Source organism: Epinephelus fuscoguttatus, linkage group LG12, assembly GCF_011397635.1.
Source record: "Epinephelus fuscoguttatus linkage group LG12, E.fuscoguttatus.final_Chr_v1".
Classification (NCBI taxonomy): domain Eukaryota; kingdom Metazoa; phylum Chordata; class Actinopteri; order Perciformes; family Serranidae; genus Epinephelus; species Epinephelus fuscoguttatus.
In genome coordinates, this window is record NC_064763.1 from 9,634,195 (window position 1) to 9,653,655 (window position 19,461).

The window sequence follows — 19,461 nt, forward strand, 5'->3', positions numbered from 1 at the left end:
CTGCTCTATGCAGTGTTTTTAGTTGTTCAAATCACCTGGTCCATTTGTTTCAGGAAAAGACTTGTGTGGATAATGCTGCTCCCTTGAAAAACCTCTTGAACAATGATGGTTCATCTTTTGTTGCTGTTTGATTCAGAGACGCCTAGCTGCAGAAAATTACATATTGTACATTTTACTATTTGTAGCACAGTTGAGTGTAACAAAACATGTTGCATAATTTATTTATAAAATTGAAATTTGCAGTATTATTCAGTTAATCAATTATAGTCCCAATCCCTTGTCACAGAGGGATGTAGTTTTTCTTAAAGACATTGCACTCCTTTAAATTGTTGAAACAAATCTCAACATACATACATGATATGTAATTTTTTACATTTAGGGGGACTTAGACTTTCCAAGGATATCAGTATCTCTGATACCCTTGACAAACAAATGCCCAGAAATTCACTTAAATGTCATAGAAAAAAGATGCTCCTTCTAACTCCAGAACTTGCCTGAGGATCACAGGTACATTAGAAAGAGAAACTGGTAAATGTTATTTCAGCATACCTGTTTTGGCACAGGTTTGCCAAAATGTAAACAAATATTGTTTGAAAAAAACAAAAACAAAAGGGGCACAAATTTGCCTTTAGATAAACATAGGACAAAAGATTCCCTCGATAGCTTTTTCCTTAAAGTCCAGCTTTGGACATCGTAACAACTTTCATGACAACAGAACCAACTCTATATCAACTGAGCAAACTCTGTTCACACATGGCAGTCATGTCATAAGGTTAGAAGCTCACACTGTGTTGTGCCCACTGGCTGGGCATGGGGACCTCTTCATGTACTTTATTGTGTTCAGGTGCTGCACCAGCTGGACTGTGTGGAACATGGCTTGCCGTGAGAGCAAATCATGATGAGGCCATTAATGCATCTTCCCCACAGTCGGGCATACAAAGAGAAATTCACCTCACTGTAGCCCAATTAAAATGGCCACAAAGGCTCAATAGAGGTCTTTGTGGACTGGGGCATAAGCTCTAGTTACTTAGGATCCTGGATATTATGAGGCATCATGGTAGAAGAAAAATTGGCTTGATCTACTGATACTCTAGAGCCATGAAATGTGCTGCTCTGCAGAATTATGGGGGAAAAAACAGTCTCTATCCATCAAAGGCAGACTGGGAATGTGCTGCTGCCTTTAAGAAACCGTAGCAGAGGGCATCTTAAGGGTCTCTGAGGTCAAAACAGCTGGTGTCTCCCACTGCATGCAGGGGAAATTGTGAACGAAGATTAATGATCCTCACATCCTTTCGATGAGTTGTTGGTGAGAGCAATGTGGCCAAAGGCAGAAGGCTCTGTGACGTCACCGTCATCATTGCCATCCTCAGACTTTCCACCAAAGCCAATGGCAAACAACAGAAAATGCTATGGTGTGCTTAAGTCCAAGGCAGATATAGCTGTTCAGAAGAAGATGTACTGATACTATGAGACCATGACAAGAGGGGCAGTGAAGAGAAAAGAGGTCATCCTATGTGGAGATCTCCCTGATCCTGCTTGATAGAGTTTATTTTACATTGCAAGTTATATGTGGACAGGTATGTTGACAAAGAAATGTTTGCTAATTCATGAACTAATTAGCTTAATTGATGCACTCATTTGCATACCAGGTTATGTTTACCACTTTATACCCTGTATAGCAGAACATTAAGCAGCTTAAGTGCCTTTTGTTCAATTGCACAGCTGTGAATAAAAACTGAAATGTTCCCTCAGACATTGGAAGCCTTAATTGCTTGAAATTACTCTCTAGCTGCTGTGTTCATCAGTCTTAATATCAGTATTAGTCACATTATTAAGAGCATACTCTTTGACCTTTTCCGCTGTTGTGACCATTTATTGTAATGTTATCCTGAGTCATTACTGGTAGTGTAGCCATAATTCATCCTCAGGGATTGTTCTCGTACGTACGGAAATTGCAGAACTACACTTAATGGTTCCTGTCTTCTCTTAATGTAAACCTTTGACTGAGCGGGCAAGCTCCATCAGTTTGCTGAAACAGCACGACTGGAATGACATTTGGAAAACTGGAGCTTACTTGCTTGATGGTGCACTCACATTAATTTACTCAAAATGCATATACATACATAGTTTTAAGTTAAAGCTGTAGTTGGTAACATTAAAAAAATATTATTGTCTGTGGTATTTTTGTCATATACAGATATGAAGTCATGATCACTGGGTAACATGTATGTTGATGTCGTCCAGTTTTAAGTCTCTTTTTGATCATGTGACAAGACGAGATGATACATGGTAGCTAGTTTTGGCACAAACCTGGCACTAGGTTCTCTCATAATAGCAGGCACTGGGGCTCATGATAACATCCTTACGCTGCTGACTGCACATATTCATATTTGATCAGCGCTGCCTAGTTTGACAGTTTGACTGCAATTCGCAAGCAGTGATTGACATGATTGACAGCTGCGTTAGAGACTCCTCGGCTCTGATTGGATGTTTTCCTTCAGGCAGAGTGGATTCTCGCTAATGCAATTAGAAGCACAGGAAGTGGGAGGATGATGACTATCTGTCATATGTACTTTTGTGCAGATATAGTGACAGTTTGAGCAAATATGATGGAAAGTTATTTTTTACAGAAATGACCAACTGTAGCTTTAAGTTAAATCTCTGACAGTCAAATCTTTGACATGATCGTAGCGCAAATAACTATGTGAAACTGGGTGCATATTTTAGCCAGTGGTTATAGCTATTATTTTGTGCTCATGTGGTAGTGTAAAAGTCCAACCTCTGGCTACTGAGCAGCTTTGTATAATATGTTTTTTTTTTTTTTTTTTCCTCCAGAAAATCAGATCCAAAAGAGAAATAATATGCTAACAGTTCCTGGCTGAAGTGTTGCAAACTCAACAATGTTCCAATACTGGTGGCATATTGCGCTCCATTGGAAGCTTTTGATTGCTTGTTTTTCCCTCAATAGATTTATGATTGTGATTTGATTTTGTGAAATTTGGCCGACAAAGATGATGAATTGCTTTAGAAATTAGGAGCTGGAGAGCCACAGAGAAAGTATTGATTTTTATTTTTATTTATTTATTTATTTTTTTCAGAATGCCGGTAGGCATTCCTTCCATACAGTCTACCTGCATTTATACTGGGTAATGACTGTTTAATCTTAAGCAAGATTATTTGTGTCCATGCCAGATGGTATCCCAGCATAAATACTATATCATAATGTCAGAGTTTTAAATTTACAGCCATTTTGCTTTCTGAGCAGTGGAATCATCACTATATTGTGACAGTGCAGATCTGTGCGAGTTGGTTTAACAGTAATTGCTTTAGAAAGTCAATACAGTCCAAATGGCTGAATATAGATATCCTCAAACTGGGCTGAGTCAATTTGTTAAACGTAATAGAAATAAAGTGCCTTTCATATGGCAGATTTAATTCCTTTGTACTGCCAGGCTGTCAAATATTTTGCCGACATGCCATATCTGTTTAGAGCCTCTCTTTTAAGCGCATTCAGGGAGATTTGTTTCATCTTTTCAGCTTAAAAAAAATCTATTGTTTAGCCATTATTTACTTTATAAGTTAACTGAGCCAGAGAGCTTTCCAGATGTAAAAAGACTTGCAGAGGTCAGTCTCAACACTGATGCAGACAATCTTTGTACTTCTAATATGGCCTGGTTTTAACACTCTGGTCTAGCAATAGAATCACTCTTCCCTGTTTCCTTGCTGAGACACTGTGCACATATTCATTGTATTTTTCAATTCATTCATTTACAATACCAATCCCATCTGGAGAAGTCACAGTAACCATGTTGCTCTCTGGCCAGGTGGCAAACAAGACAGTCCCGTCATGGCCCACCTGCTTTGGCTTCTCTGTGCTTCCGTGGCATTCAGTGGCTTGCTTACATGGATCCACTGCAGATAGCATTCTTTTTTGCAGCTCCTTAATTGGGTGCAGAGTAGTTATTTCATCCACTCAGTCAGAACATAATGATAGTTTTAATGGGAATCATGAGAAACTGTGTGCCGAGAGCGGTTGTGGAGTCCGTTCAGTGAGAGATGATGATTTGCACAGTTGCATAGACATGGTGTTTGCCTCCTGCTGCCTGCAGTCTCTTTAAATTGCCAATCTGTCCAAGCAGGTTATCAGGCCAGTTTGGTACATTTTTTAAAAATGGCCCATTAAAGAGGAAGTTTGAATTTGGCACCGTGAGGCATAATGCCACATTTCTGTTGACAAGCCATCTCAGAATCCTCATTACAGGACATGGAGACTGACCATTTCCAGTCAGATAAGATATGCAAAATTGAATACAGCGACTTTGAATGCATTTACATGTGGTCATAATGGTTCTAATCCATTATGGGAATGATGTTAGCTATGGGCTCAGCCATTTTTTCTTGGCTGCTGAAATTCCACTCATTTTTAAAGTTGCTGCTCTGCTTGGAATGGTTATCAAATGTGCAATTAGTAAAGTGCAATTTGGACCTTAAATGCTTGGTGTGTAAAACTTCTGATGCCAGTAAGATAATAGAATCTTAAACTCAGTATAATGAAAGAATGGTGCATTTTAAAGGTCCCAGTGCATCCCGAAAAGAAAAAAAAACTATCATTAGGAAATGAAATTGAGATAAAGTGCTCTGGTAGCCATCTGCCATGCTGGCTTAGAGAATACCTTGTTGTGTGACTTGCTGTATGAATATGAGTTGAGGTAGTGGGTGAGACAAATCCTTCTTTGACTTTTCTCTTAAAAAACAATATGCTAAATCATTTTTTTCTCTTACCCATCAGCACCTGGGGCACCTCCGCAGCAAGTCACAGTGTTGACAGTGGGGAGCCACAACAGCACATCCATCAGCGTATCATGGGACCCTCCTCCCTCTGACCAACAGAATGGTATCATTCAGGAGTACAAGGTGGGATCAAACTGTGCGCCGGATACACTGTCGCAAATGGAATATTTTAGTAATGCACTGCACCTTACAATAAAGTCTGTCTGGCGTGTCTGTCTTTGTCAGATCTGGTGTCTGGCCAACGAAACCCGCTTTCACGTCAATAAATCTGTGGATGCAACCATCCGTTCAGTGGTCGTTGGGGGGCTGCAGACCGGAGTGCAGTACCATGTGGAGGTGGCTGCAGGCACAAGCGCAGGGGTGGGGGTCAAGAGCAAACCCCAGCTCATCATCTTGGGTAATCCACTCACACACACTCACACCAAACCTGGAGTCAAATAAAATGACCTCATAATGGGGGCACCGAGGTCTCCATCACAGACTGGGGGTCTGAAGAAATGATTTGTCAATTTATTGCACTTGAAGAAAGAAGATTGCGCTTTACAACACAGACGTCTACTGAGAAATCAATTGCGATTCATTAAGAGTAGTGTCTGGTAACACTGTGCCAAGTACTGTTAGCCATATCAATAATCCTCTTCAATATGTGGGCAGCTGGCGCTAACAAAGTAGACAGTGTTTTTGTAGGAGCTTATCAGCCTATCACATCTTATCAAATGGCTAAAGGATGCCCAGAGTATATAAGCCCAGAATCAATATCGCAGCCCAGGCCAGATGCTCTTCATCTGTGACTTTTGACTGATATATAATAACACCCTTAACACACAGAGAAAGGGAAACACAGGCCTGTGGACTGAAGCTTAATGATGGGGAGGGGGGAGTTTCCTGCTGGAGACTGTGAATCTAATTTCACAGCACAGTAGCTGCAACAGAAAATCAAACTCTGTCAGAGCTGCTCTGTCAATCTCGTGTCTTGCAGCTCAAGTTGATAAGTGCTCTGCTGAATTGATTTACTCTGCCTACATATTGGATGCACTGATGCTGTGTTTTTGTTTTTGTTTTGTTTTTTTGTTTTTTGCTTTTTCCACACTTGCCCCCTGTGTATTTTTATTTTTTTTTTGTCATTTATTCATGGTCTCATCTTTTAGCTGTTCCTGTGCTCCATGTGTCTTTAATACACGCTCTCTTGATTTTCTTTCTAAAGTGCATAATATGACCTGAACAATGGATCTCTGGCTTTTATTGAAAATTTGTTTTTTCTGTAATTGAGTTTCCTAGTGAGCCAAAAAAAAAAGAAAAAGAACCCATATACACAATTACACAAATAATAAAGGTACTTGTTATTGTTAGTTTGTCTTTCATTCACATTGTCCTCTTCTGTCAGATATTTATTCATTTTTGTTTACATTTGTTGTTGTTGTTGTTGTTGTTGTTGTTGTTTTTGTAGGTGTTGTGTCGGAGCACAGTGAAAACGAAATTGATTTCATTTTTATCCCAAATGATTTCCACGCACAGCAACTACCAAAATACAATTATTTGTTCATTTGTCTCTTCTCTGCGTGGGTGCAGGTGCAGAACTGAGGGACGTGATGACGGGATCAGAGGGCAACAATAGCATCTCAGACGTGGTGAAGCAGCCGGCCTTCATCGCCGGTTTGGGAGGGGCCTGCTGGATTGTCCTCATGGGCTTCAGTGCCTGGCTGTACTGGAGGAGAAAAAAGAGGAAGGGACTCAGCAACTATGCAGGTAAAAAAAAATCAATTTAAATGGTTCTGCACCAACACAGAATCTCAAAGCACACCGGGGTCTCTCTCTCCAACGAAAGCTGATGTCATCACAGATGTGACTCCATTTGAGCTGGCTAAAATGCAGAACAAAGGAAATATATGCGGCACAGATGGAAATAGGCCCTATTTACTTTAATTCACTGTGCACTGATGTGCATCAACTGTGCTGAGTTCCATCAGCACCGCACCTCAACAGTCTAATACATTCATGCAAGATAAGTAATTTAACATCCCCTTCCATTATCAGACCATGGCTGGTGTTGTTTGCACATTAACACGAGGCGCGTCTAGGTTTACGTATGAAATATTCCTTTATCCCTCCGTGAGTCAAGCATATATAGCTGTGTGCCATTACCATAATGTGTATTGCAGCTTTTATTGTAGTGACTTGGGGAGAGAGCGCCGTGATTTCCTAATTCAGCAGGGATTTACATGATTGAGTGCTGCATCTCTGATCCCTTCTCTCAAAACAAATTGAGGGGTTTAATTCCAAACACCACATTTTCATTTTAGACGAAATATGGCGTTTTTTACAGGGATGGTTAAGATAAAAAATATTCTATGATTTATTGAAATGTTAAATACACATGTATATGTTGTATGTTTAAATATTTGTTAACCAACATCAGTCATATTGGTATTAGATACTTAAATGTAGCAGACTACATCCCTGCTCCAGTTTCTATTTTGGAATAAAAAAAAAAAATAACGATGATGCAGATGTCCCTGAACAGAGGGGGTCAAATGTGTCACCTTCATCTGAACTTTGTCCCTCGGGACAATCAGTGTCATTCAAATGCCTGAATGCACAGCCCAGCCACCAGCAGAAAATGCTGGCATTGTACGATTCTGCAAACCACAAATGCATTACATTTGCACGTTTCATATGTATCATATCAACATTTCTAAAGTGACATAGTATATGAGCTGACTTTGGCCCAGTCCTATTTCTTATTTTTACTCCTACTCCTTGTTTTTGAGTAACCCTTTGCCCCTTGGAACAGAGTTACAGGGGGATATTGTTTCTATCTTTCCTATGAAATGGGAAGGCCCTTCATGATCCTGATACATGATCAATAGTCGTCTTGGCATTAAGTTAACAGATGCAACTGTGGTAATAATGATATCATGACAGACATTTGCCATTTATCTTACGGAGATAGAATAGCATGGACACTCACAGTTCGTTCACACCTTAAGTTTCACACTATCTCTCGATCAAACAAGTCATTAAATAAGCCAAAATAGGCCATTACCAGTGCTCTGTAGGCTAATGTTAGTAACCTGTGCTCCTACCCTGACAGTCTGCACTGATACTGGAAGAGTTCTTTAGACTTTAATTAAATTTCAGGCGTCATATGCCATCAAAGGGGGGTTAATGCAACATAGAAATATGTCAAAATGTGGGATTGTCATCTTCAAATCAGCAATAACAATGTTACTTTAGCTAGCTAGCTAATTAGCCACAGAGACATCAGCATAATACTAGCGGTTATTTGTTATGCTTGTAAAAAAGAAAAGGATCCAAATACACTGAAACATTAAACTATCAAAATTTTCAGTTGTTATCAATAGAAAACACATTTCCAGATCTAACACTTCACCATACCCCTCTATCCCAATATGAACCAAGACACCCTACCCCTAGACATGAACAGGCAAAACAGAGGGGTAAGGGCTAAGTGGTGGGGGCAAGGGGTGTATTGAGATTGAGCCTGTGTCATCAGAGGGTGCAGGGGATGATGGATGGTGTGTCACCTAGGGGAGACCCCTGCCAAGCTGCAGACCACTGTTAAGGATGAACAAACAACAAAACTGGTTGTGATTTAGTGAGTCATTGCTTTGTTTCCAGCAGCTTTTTAGGCACCGAATGTGGGTGTTTTTTAGCGACCGGTCACTGTTTCTCTAGCAGGGAAGGTGACATGAAAAGTATTTGTTTCTTACTGAGATAACACTGTGTTTCTAGCGAGGTTTGTGCCCCCGAATACCAGGAATTTTAAGCCAAAATATGACCAGTGCTTTTTGTGCCTAAACCTAACCACACATTAAACACAGCGTTGTCTAAACTTTAAAGTTTCAACTTATCTGCTACATAATAAAGTGCAAATGTAAGAAACATACAATGCCAACATTATTTCTGACGATTGGATTATGCAGTGGTTAGATGCATTAGCTCCCCAAGTGTCATCAAAATGTGATCAGCGCTGACATACCATCAGTGATAAATGGAGAAGCAAACCAAAGATGAAAGGGCTGCACCTGCTTTCATCAATGTTTGCATGCATGAGATATAGCTGCATCTTTCTGATATCAATGTGTATGATTCATGATGCTTTATCTTTTGTTTGAATTGCAGTTCAGTCCTTCACTTTTACTCGTGCAGGTACGTCTTTACATTGTGAATTATATATTAAAATATCACAGTAATTTAGCTGCCCAATTTCTTGACAACAATAATGTATCAGTCATTCAAATTAATGAAGGTCGTGCATATTTTAGACAAAATTATTGCAATTACTTTTCTCTGCCCTCCCTCTTTTCTCTGCAAGTTACATTCCAAAGAGACAGAGGCCTGATCGGAAATGGAAGGTAAGAATCTAAATGAACTTATAAAGACCAAGAAACCTCTCACCTAGAGCTTGAGCTCCCACTGACATTTCAGTACCATGCAGTGTAATGCTCGGTCTGCTTTCTCATTGACAAGAGCCCATTGTAACACCTGTAATGAAGAGTTCTTTCACGCTGAAGGGAATTTGCATACATGTTCCAATATTCCAGCTGCTTACTCATTTCACTGTATGATTTGCACTGATGTACACTTGATGAAATCATTAATCACTCCTTTGAAGTGAGTGCTACCAATTAATGCAGGTGAGGGGTTTATTCGCTGGCTCTCTCTCAGTTCATCTGAGGTTGTTGGCAGAGCGAGAGGTCGCAGGAGGAGGCGAGAGGTGATGAATGTGCTGTTTGAAAAAACTTGGCGTACAGTACACTGCGATGGGTCGTATGTGGGGATGGAACAACAAAGTGTTGGACCTTGAGACTCCACTCGGCAGCCATGAAAATTTCCTGCCAGCTCAGAATGCCCAAAGTGGAGCTTACCTTTGCATCCACTGAATATCAAATTGTGCGAGAGAAGGGGGCAAATTTGCTTTGCAGGAAGAGAAAGAATGAAGGTCCTTGTCTTTTTTCATTCCTCCCTGTTCCCTCTTTCCATTTTGTCACACCTAAGCAAGCAGATAAGCCCAGAGCTAGAGCAAATGTTGCAAATAATGGACTAAAAATAAACAGTTTCTTGCCTTTTGTGTGCATGTGTGCTTCTCCACATTACGTATGTGTTGGTGTTGGCATGCGTTTCGAGGCAAATGTATGTAAATGTATGTATGGTTGTGTATTCTAAAATGGAAATTATTGATGTAATTGTTTGAACACCTTTGAGCCATCAACCAAGTCAGCTGTGAACAATTCCCTTGGCACTTGGTGAATCAGCCTCAGTGGAAAATTCACTGTGTAGCTGCACATTAAGCAAACATATGTGAGCAGGATGCACGAGGCATGTGAATGTTTTGCCTTTTTTACAGCAGCTGATACGAAGTGGTTGTAAATTGTCTTTTTTTTTTCTCCCTGAATTGCCGCCCACAACTTTCCTACCTTGAAGTCAAAGCCTGTATTCATGACCGTTGTATTTCACTAAAACAAAATGACACGGTAGCTTTCCTAAACCACCTAATGGGCTTTTGCTGTCTCTGTTGCTATGGAGACGGTGCACCAGTGTAGCCGATCTGCCAGGGGCTGTCCATGATTCTCAATTTAAAATGTAAATTTCTGTTGTGCTAAGGCTCTAAAGTGGATTTAGTGTGTATTTAGGCCTGCCTTGTTTCTCCGGGGAGAGTTAGGGGCGGTGGAGTTAAGGGGAGAAAGAAGTCTGATTTATAGACTTGCCATTTTATGTCTCTCTGTTGTTTATTGTCGCCTGTGCGGCGGGCTGCTCCACAGGCGAGAATATGCTGAATGAGTTTTCACATCAATTTGTTGTTGATGCAGCAGGAAGAAAATGAGCAATAGTGTTACGGTGTAGGCTGGATATTTAACCATGTCACTGGTTCTCTGCCTCCTCTCTTTGTCTCTCTCTCTACAAACATCCTCTTATAGCCGTCCAGGGCTGTTGAAAGCTGGTGACCCTGGCCTCCCCTGGTTAGCTGACTCCTGGCCCTCAACGAGCCTCCCAGCTAATGGAGGCTTGGGGAGTCCGAAGGGAGGCAGCAACTTTGGCCGAGGAGGTAAGAAACATAAACAGGCTGGGGTGTTGGAAAAATACAGTTTTAGCAATGCCTGGTCAGACAATTTTGATGCTCATCCATTGGGAAGTGCAGTGACAGAGCGTCACACATAAGCATGCACACACAAACAAACATGCACACACAAATTAAAAGAGCCTTTGAGGGCTATACTTTACTAATTTGATTTGACAAGCCTGATATTTGGCTTTAGTTGGCATCTACTTTTTGCCTGACGTTCTTTCTAATGCCATGCCACTGTGTATTTTTCTAGGTTGTGTGAGATTGATAGTTCAAGTATGCGTGTTTTTTGTGTATTCGTGTGTTCGTGTGTTTGCATCAGCTCATTGGAGCCCTGGTGAGCTGCAGGCTTTATATGTGCGAGACTGTAGATCTGAAGGTTAGCACTGTTTGAATATCCCTCTTGTGAACACTCCACCGGGCTCCCACAGCGTGTTGCATGCTAATTGTGGTAGTAGATAATCACTTTCATTTATATCAAGTCCATTCGAGACCTGTATTTAACTAATACAGAGTGCCAGCACAGCAGGGAGTGTTAATGACCTTAAAGATCGTTAACTTCATGTCAACTTATCTCTCCATGATCCCTTTCCCCCTTTCCTCCTCACTCTGTCACGCTCCTCTTTTGTCTCAGATGTTTTACCGTCCGCAGCGGTGGAAAAGACGGGCACCATGCTGTCTGATGGTGCCATCTACAGCAGTATTGACTTCATGGGGAAAGCAGGCTACAGCAGCCCGGCGCGAGGCAGTCAGCCCACCCCCTACGCCACCACTCAGATTCTCCAGTCCAGCAGCTTCCACGAGCTGGCTGTGGACAGGCCAGATCCCCGCTGGAAGGCGTCTCTCCAAGCCCAGCAGGAAATCGCAAACCTGGGCTACTCGCTAACTGACAGACGCCCTGGCAGCGGTATGAGCCACGTTGAAGATAAACTGTTTTTTTATGTGGTGTGTTGTTTGCCCTCTTGTGTATGTATCTTGGGTCTCTGTAGACTGCAGCAGTGTTTGGGCGCCCAATTAAAGCAACATTTTGTAATAAAATGACAGGTAGTAGATTTTTTTCTGTGAAGTTACTACAAGGGAATTGGCAAACTAAACCAGGGAAAGAGCAAAATGAAGAGGAGGGAATTTATTTACATATTCACTGAAAATGGACCCCTAGGATAATGTTCTTAATTACTCTTCTGTCTTCATCACAATTCTACCCCGGGAGCTCATCTAGCCCAGAAATGTCACCCAATCATGACGCATTTCTTTGGGTTAACTTGATTAGCGATGGCGGAAAATCCCTCAGTGTTCTGAGTTATTTATGCAGTGTATATACATTTAGTCAAGTCATGGAGGCATTTTTTTTGTCTGTACTTTTGTAGCTTTGCACAATAGCCTGTGTGCTCAGCTAAATGTCAGGCTTACCAGAGATAATGTAGAGCGAGTGGGGAAGCTGTATAAAAGCAACATAAAGTGGTTTGCCGCAGGTTTCGGTGCCTCTTTAAGAAATGTCAACACTTAGAAAAAGTCCTAATGTGCTGTCGGCACACACGAAATAAGAGAAACAATGAACACCAGGTGGGAGACAGGTTTGAAAAAGAAGAGAAAGATAGAACATAGCTTTGAAGGTGGAGCTGTATGTGTGTGAAATCAGTGTAGAATAATGAGTAGAGTGTACAGGGATTTCTTAGCATTGTGTGGAGAAGACAAAACTTCCTACCCTCTTCGTCTCCCTCCAGGTGCAAAGGTTGGGAAGAAAAAGAAGGTGAAGGGTGGAACAAAGGCCTCTAAATCAAATGGGACGTGCTGGGCTAACATGCCCCTGCCTCCACCACCCATGCACCCTCTCCCTGGTACCGAGGTTGACCTTGACCGTTACCCCCAGGAAAACCACGGAGGAGGGTAAAGTTACATTCATATCTCATCAATCTCTGCCCTGGAACAGATGCACACAAACACAAAAACACACGCCGACAGAAGAAACGCATGCAAAGACAGAGGTCACAATATCCTGCACCTGTGCCCAGAATGTGTGTGTGCGTGTGTGTGATCTTGGACAAGAGCTTTACATTGTTACAACCCATTTGCCAGCAGAAAATGTTGGCATTGTGCGTTTATGCATACCACAGATACTTGCATTTTAATGCTGTAGCGGACACACTGAAACTGTGGGTTTTAACAATGCTGTGGATAACGTGTGGTTTGGTATGGATACAAAAATCACTTGTTTTTGGTTGAAAAAAAGAGGATATTTTTAGCAGAAAATATCTTCTTTTTCAGGCACAGCCTCAGCGAGAAAAGCACTCATGTCTCAGTTTAAAAAAAAAAAGCCTTTTGTGGCACCATACCCACCTGATAAATAGCCACAGGTCACTAAAAACTCCTACATCTGGTGCGTAATACACTGTGGGAAACATAGCATCAGGTCAACACAAAAGACTTAGATTTGGTGCCTAAACAGCTGCTGTACACATTGCATCGTGTCCCATACAGAACAAGTTTGGTGCCTAAAAAAAAACTTGTGACATGTCACTACAAAACCCATGTTTGATGCCTAACAGTTGCTGGAAAGACAGTTGGGTTGTTACAAAACACCCACATTTGTTGCCTAAAAAGCTGCTAGAAAAACAGCAAAGTGTTGCTAGAAAACACTCACATTAAGTGCCTAAAAAGCCACTAGAAACAGTGTTGGGTCACTGCAAAACACCTATGTTTAGTGCCTACGAGGCCGCTGGAAAGGAAGGTGACAGTACACGAGAAAACACACATTTAATACCTTAAAAGCTGCTGGAAACATAGTAATGGGTAGCTACTAAACCACCCATATTTAGTGCCGTAAAAGCTGCTGGAAACACAGGAATGACTTGCTATATTAACAACCGATTTTGCTGATTGTTGGTCTCGACTGTGGTCTGCAGCTTGCTACCTTAGGTGTCACACCATCCACCTTCTCCTGTACCTCCGGATGACAAAGTCAGCTTATTACGTTACGATATGATTCACATGAAACATGCAAACACACAAAATCTGGTTTGAATAAAAGTTTTCATATTTCCCATCTTCTTCAACTATATGCAGTCAGCTGTTCAGCAAAGTCACTGTGATGATGACTACATAAAACATTTTGTCCACATGCTAGATATGACAACAACAGCTGGGCCCCACCCATCTCTGTCCAGACCTACCGCCACCAGAATTTGGACAATGAGGTAGAGGAGGAGAGAGGTCCTACTCCTCCCCTGAGAGGAAGATCCTCCTCGCCGGCAACAGCTTCCTTCAGCCAGCCCTCATCTTCCTCTCTCAGCTCAGCCCACCACGAGGAGATGCAGTCCATTTTGCAGGCGCACTTGGATGAGTTGACCAGAGCCTACCAATACGAGGTGGCCAAGCAGGCGTGGTAAGGTTCTTTGTAAAGCTCAAGTCAACTACATTCTGAGACTACCTTCCTTCTATAATTTGTATTTATTTCATTTTTTTGGTATAAAAAAAGACCCATGTGACTGTTAGATCATTTGAAAGCTTTATACTGTGTGCATGCATCGCAGTTTTGTTCAAATACATTTGCTTTGCACAGCAGGAGCAATACCTGTAATTTTATTCATTTTATTCTGCTGAAAGTTTGGGTTTTGCATATCAATGGCCGATGTCTGAGCATCTTATAATACTGGTATTTACATGTGTCAGCCCAAACCCACAGTCCGTGTTTCTTGCGAGCGATAAAAACAGCTCTGCATTGATTGCACCTTTGATGGAGCTCTGGAAAACTTGACAAGTCAGGGGCGACACGTGTTGGAGGGTAATGACTGGGTTTAGTCTAACATGCTGTTCTGACATCAGTAAATAGAGTTGGTAATTATGCATGCATCTCCTCTATGGCGGGATGTGAGCCATCATGGAGGACAGCTGTGGGGGAGATAACAGGCATGTTGGTGACAGCCCTGCCCATCCAGATATCCTTTATCCAGCCCAATTACAACTCCATTGTGTTAGCACAACACACACCAGTACTGAGAAAGTAATCAGTGAAATCACTGCAGGCATTCATAGTCTCTGCACATTGCATCTCTACCTTTATGAATATGTACTAATTCTGCATTCTGGAACTTGTTATGCTGTATTTTCGCTCATTATCTGACCTCCTGTGCTTTATTTTTACATATTTTGTTCATTAATATACAGTATTTCCCCCACAATTAATTAGGCACATGAAGGGCAGTCCAAACGTGTCCAGCACCCCCATCCCTCCAATGGACTTCATGTCCAGTACACTGGGCTCTGATTTGGGAGCAACTCTCCTTTCTGAAGAAGACGAGGATGTGGAGGAGGAGGAGAGATACGCTGTGGTGTCAAAGAATTTGTGTGGCTTTGAATACACTCCTGGTCACAGCATGGATAACCTTGAGGGCTCAGGTATGTTTTAAATGTGGTAAAACGAATTTGACTGAAGTCATTGCTTTTAAATAAGTAGACCACTGGGGCATTGAGGGTAGGAAAGGCAGGCTCACAATTGACTGGCTTCATCACATCATTTCTGCTGCACAAAATATGATGAAACCTTTAGAAATGTGGCCAATGCAGCTGCAGGTAGATACATACAGTAATAGGTCCAAATATGACATGATGGAGCAAACATACCAGATATAAGCAATTGTACATATTATGTTCAAAAATATGCCAATACATACATTTCAACAATAGAATATATACATTTTAAGTATATAAAAGTATAGAAAATGTTTTTGGTGACAGAAGTACATTTTATGTAAAATATGATATTTCCAAGTAACAGCTGTTTGAATCATTATTATTAAAAGGATACTGCATCGCCAAATATCGCCAACTCAGACGAGAGATACAATTTTGTAGTTGGTCAAGGCATGACGAGAATGTTACGCCCCACCCTTAGGCGGCCCTATGGGGCGAACAAAACTCTATCACCGACCCAATAATAACCACATAAACACTTTTAAAACACTCAAATCCATGGGATTTATTAGAATTAAAACAAGCAAACAACACAACAAAAACCCCATGGAGAGAGGCAGCAGGACCAGCAGTCCCCAGGACGCTAGCAGCAAACACTTTGCAAACCGCATTCTGGTCCTATTCAGCACTGCTCTCCCTCTGTATTCCAGAAATTCTGAATAAAAAGGCATAACGTTTTAGTAACAAAGCAGGGTCCAGAACAGTGGGTTTTCGTTTGATTTCAAATAAGTCAAGTCTTTGCTAGCCTTAGCATCGTGCATCAAAATACAAGGTTCAGTTTTTAAACTTTTGTTTATACGGACATGTTGCACATCGTTAGCCCGGTTAGATTCTCCACAATTCAATCAGTAAGTTCAATTTAAGGAAACAGTGAGCACCAAAAATAATTCATTCCAGTTTTACAGCATGTTAAACACGAGAGATGGGGAAAAAAGTGCTGACTTTCTACCTCTTTAGTCCATAATGGTCCACTGATCAAAAAAATGAAAAGGGTTTTCATAAAATGAATCCAGTCGTGAATATTGTCATGTGAAGTCCATTGCTGCCTGTATGCTAACTTTGTCAGAAGTTTGTTCTCACAAATTATTCGTATGTTTTCGTGGGAAAGCAATGCACCCAAATTCGTACATATCCCACGTATATTGAAAGCCTGCGATCATGTGACCAATGCGCTGTTGGCAGTAAATAAAAAAGCTGTCACAGGCGCTTGTAAGTAGGCAGGCTGGGGTGGTGGATGGGTCACAAAAACAGGACTTTCACCCAGGACTTTCTCCTGGAGACATATGTTCGGAACCAAGTGAGCTTAAGTCCATAAGTAGGATATCATACAAACTGTTGTGCATGCATTTTTTGTGGGATATCATATGAGCCAGTCTATGACAATCCATTGACTTGTTGTTGACATTGTTCTTCCAATATAAACAATATTTTCTCGTCTTCCTGCACAGTTTTGTTGGCAATGCTTCTTTTCGTTACCTTGCTAGCCACAAAAAAAGTGTCTCGAAGCTTTCCTGTGTATTTTTCACCCGGGGACCCAAGTACAGCATGCACTCCCACTTCGGGAGGCCAGTAGGCTCTGTCATGTATCTTTACGACCACAGTGCTGCCAACTATTAGGGCATGTCACAGTTGTGATGTCATGTGATGTACAAAAGCGTATACAAAAACAATACTGATATCATTAGGAAGCTTAGAATCCTCTCTTTCCAACAGTGTATTTAACTCAAAATATGTGTCAGGGTCAGTGTGACTGAAAATGATAATGGAAGCCATCATTTATTCCTTTGCACCTTATCTTATAATTAATCACTTATAAATTGAGTATACATTAATAACCTACGTCCAAAAATACAGATGAAATAATGCAACACAATTAAACCATGTTCGTATCTAAAAATGTGTTATTATGCAGCTGTAAATCAGGTGTAGTCAAATCATTTTAGAAGCACAGACAATTTTTTCCCCACAAGTAGCTGAAGAGGCTGCAGCCACTTGGCCTAAGAAATTGAATTAAAATTAGAGGATTTTGCGGTGCACAAGTTATCTCCCATGACAATGTTCAGTGCCAGTGCAGAAAGAAATGTGTTCTTAATGTAGCAAGGCAAAGTACATGTGTGGAGGTCAGGGTGGTGGTTGCATGTGTCTGACCAAAAATGTTGGCTTTTTTAACTACAAGCCTTCTCTCACAAAGCCTTTTAGGTGGTGCATTGCAGGAGTAAATTAATGTAAAAAAAAAAAGAAAAAAAAAAAAAGGTACTGATTGTTCAATAACGTCATCTTTTAACATAATCCAGGGCTTTGCAGAATTGTCCAATGTCAACATTCTGTCTGTCATTAGGGTTTGGACAACTGAGGCAGCAAACACTGTGCAGTCTGTTGGCTGGCTGAACTATCACCTACGAACACACTGCATAAAACAAAGACCGAGGCATACAATAGCTCGTTTAATCACACACACACACAAGCCCCCACACACACTCAGGATATTACATAGTAGACCAGGAACATGTTTATTTACCAGGCAGGACCAGTGACTGACCCTCAAAGGTAATGTAGAAGCCACAGTTGATGTATAGGCTCAAAATTATTCAGACATCCTTGTCATAGGAACCCTTTTTTCTCTCCAAGTATTCTTTGTCAAAGACATATTCAGAACGTCTGTGTAAAGTTACTTGAAGCCACTCTTGCACAGACATCAAAACCATAACATAGAATATCTTAAAACTTTAGTAGTGCTCTTTTGAAAAGTCACACGTCTTACATTTAAGATTTGATGCATTTATAAATAGGGTTCTGTCTGAAGGCATTTCTTTAGAGAGAAACTTGAAGGCTTCTCCCACAGGGACAGAACTGTACCATTTTTAGACTCACATTGTTTGATAAGTTAAGAGATTGACTTGTGCATTGAGAATATGTGTTTTCAGCACTTTTAATAACCCATTGCAGGGCAAAATACAGGTCAGCAAGACTAAAAATATTTGCAAACATTAGCAATGCAAACATTTTATCGTGTCACGTTTAGCTGTCACATATTGTAAGTTGTATTGGAAGTGCTTATGGGCACACTGAGAAAATATCTTCAGTGAAACAAATCATGAACAAAGGCAGTGTGGTGGTAGTATTTCCACAGGGGGTGCCATATTGCACTTGTAGATTTATAAATGGCTTGTTTGTTGATACAAATTTTGATGATTTCTTATGTAGATAAAGCATTCAGTAATGCTATTCTCAAAGGATGTCCACTAAGCAGTATGAAGGTGTTAGTTGTTCCACAAATATCCTTCATGATGGAAACAGTGTGTAAATCAACTTTAATTTCCTTTTCAAGATGCCACAGACTTGTATGTGTAACACAACTTTGACACGTTATCAGGTTATGAATCTGATTTCTTTAGTTTTGTGGATTTTACTTTTGACACAGTTTCTACTGGTTTCAGTGTTTAGCTCAATCCATTGCGTGTAAGCAAAACAGGGGAGACCGGGTATGGTTGTAACAATTGGATGGTTGTAACAGCACCACTTCAAGAAGGAATGACCTACAAGTCATGTAGTACATTTAGCTACTGTATGACCACTTCCTTCCTGACCTTGCATGTGAAGTTTAATACCTATGTGAAGAATCGTGCAGATTTTACGGCCAAAATGTTAAGTTTTAGAAGTAAAACAAGTTTTGATTAGTACTAATACTGCTGAGGTTAGAATTATGTAACTTGTGTTAGATTAGAGTAATCTCTTTGGTAAAATGTGAGGCATTTCATCTTTCCTCATTTCAAACAAACATGTTGTTACAGCTAGCTAAACAATGGCTGACAGGGGTAGGATGTAGGGATGGTTGTAACACTACATAGGCTCTGTGTAGACATGTACCCTACACTATAGTCTGACGTGCACCTCCCCAGAATCGTAACTATGGTGGTGATGCAGATCTCCTGCTTATTTTTGTAAAATGAAAACTATTTCCCTCAGTGGAAACAAGGCTTTCATTCACTTTTATATGACAAATAAGAACTTGTGCACAAAATTGCATTTTGCAAGTGTTGTGTGTGATTCATCCTGGCTTCATATGAGTAGCAGAAAGTCTGCTAGCCCTTAGGCTAATTTACGCCATGTTAAAT

At 40.8% G+C, this 19,461-nt stretch overlaps 1 protein-coding gene across 3 annotated transcripts in view; it reads left to right on the forward strand.

Annotated features, from left to right (window-relative positions):
• The window catches only part of LOC125897748 (roundabout homolog 2-like), a 124,099-nt gene that overhangs the window by 101,264 nt on the left and 3,374 nt on the right, over positions 1-19,461 (forward strand). For all 3 annotated transcript variants that reach the window (XM_049591089.1, XM_049591087.1, XM_049591088.1), the window contains 10 exons: positions 4,790-4,914; positions 5,017-5,188; positions 6,361-6,537; positions 8,935-8,961; positions 9,128-9,167; positions 10,731-10,858; positions 11,511-11,783; positions 12,601-12,763; positions 14,001-14,258; positions 15,063-15,271. In XM_049591089.1, coding sequence (XP_049447046.1) covers positions 4,790-4,914; positions 5,017-5,188; positions 6,361-6,537; positions 8,935-8,961; positions 9,128-9,167; positions 10,731-10,858; positions 11,511-11,783; positions 12,601-12,763; positions 14,001-14,258; positions 15,063-15,271 — 1,572 coding nt within the window. The remainder of the gene's footprint in view (positions 1-4,789; positions 4,915-5,016; positions 5,189-6,360; positions 6,538-8,934; positions 8,962-9,127; positions 9,168-10,730; positions 10,859-11,510; positions 11,784-12,600; positions 12,764-14,000; positions 14,259-15,062; positions 15,272-19,461) is intronic.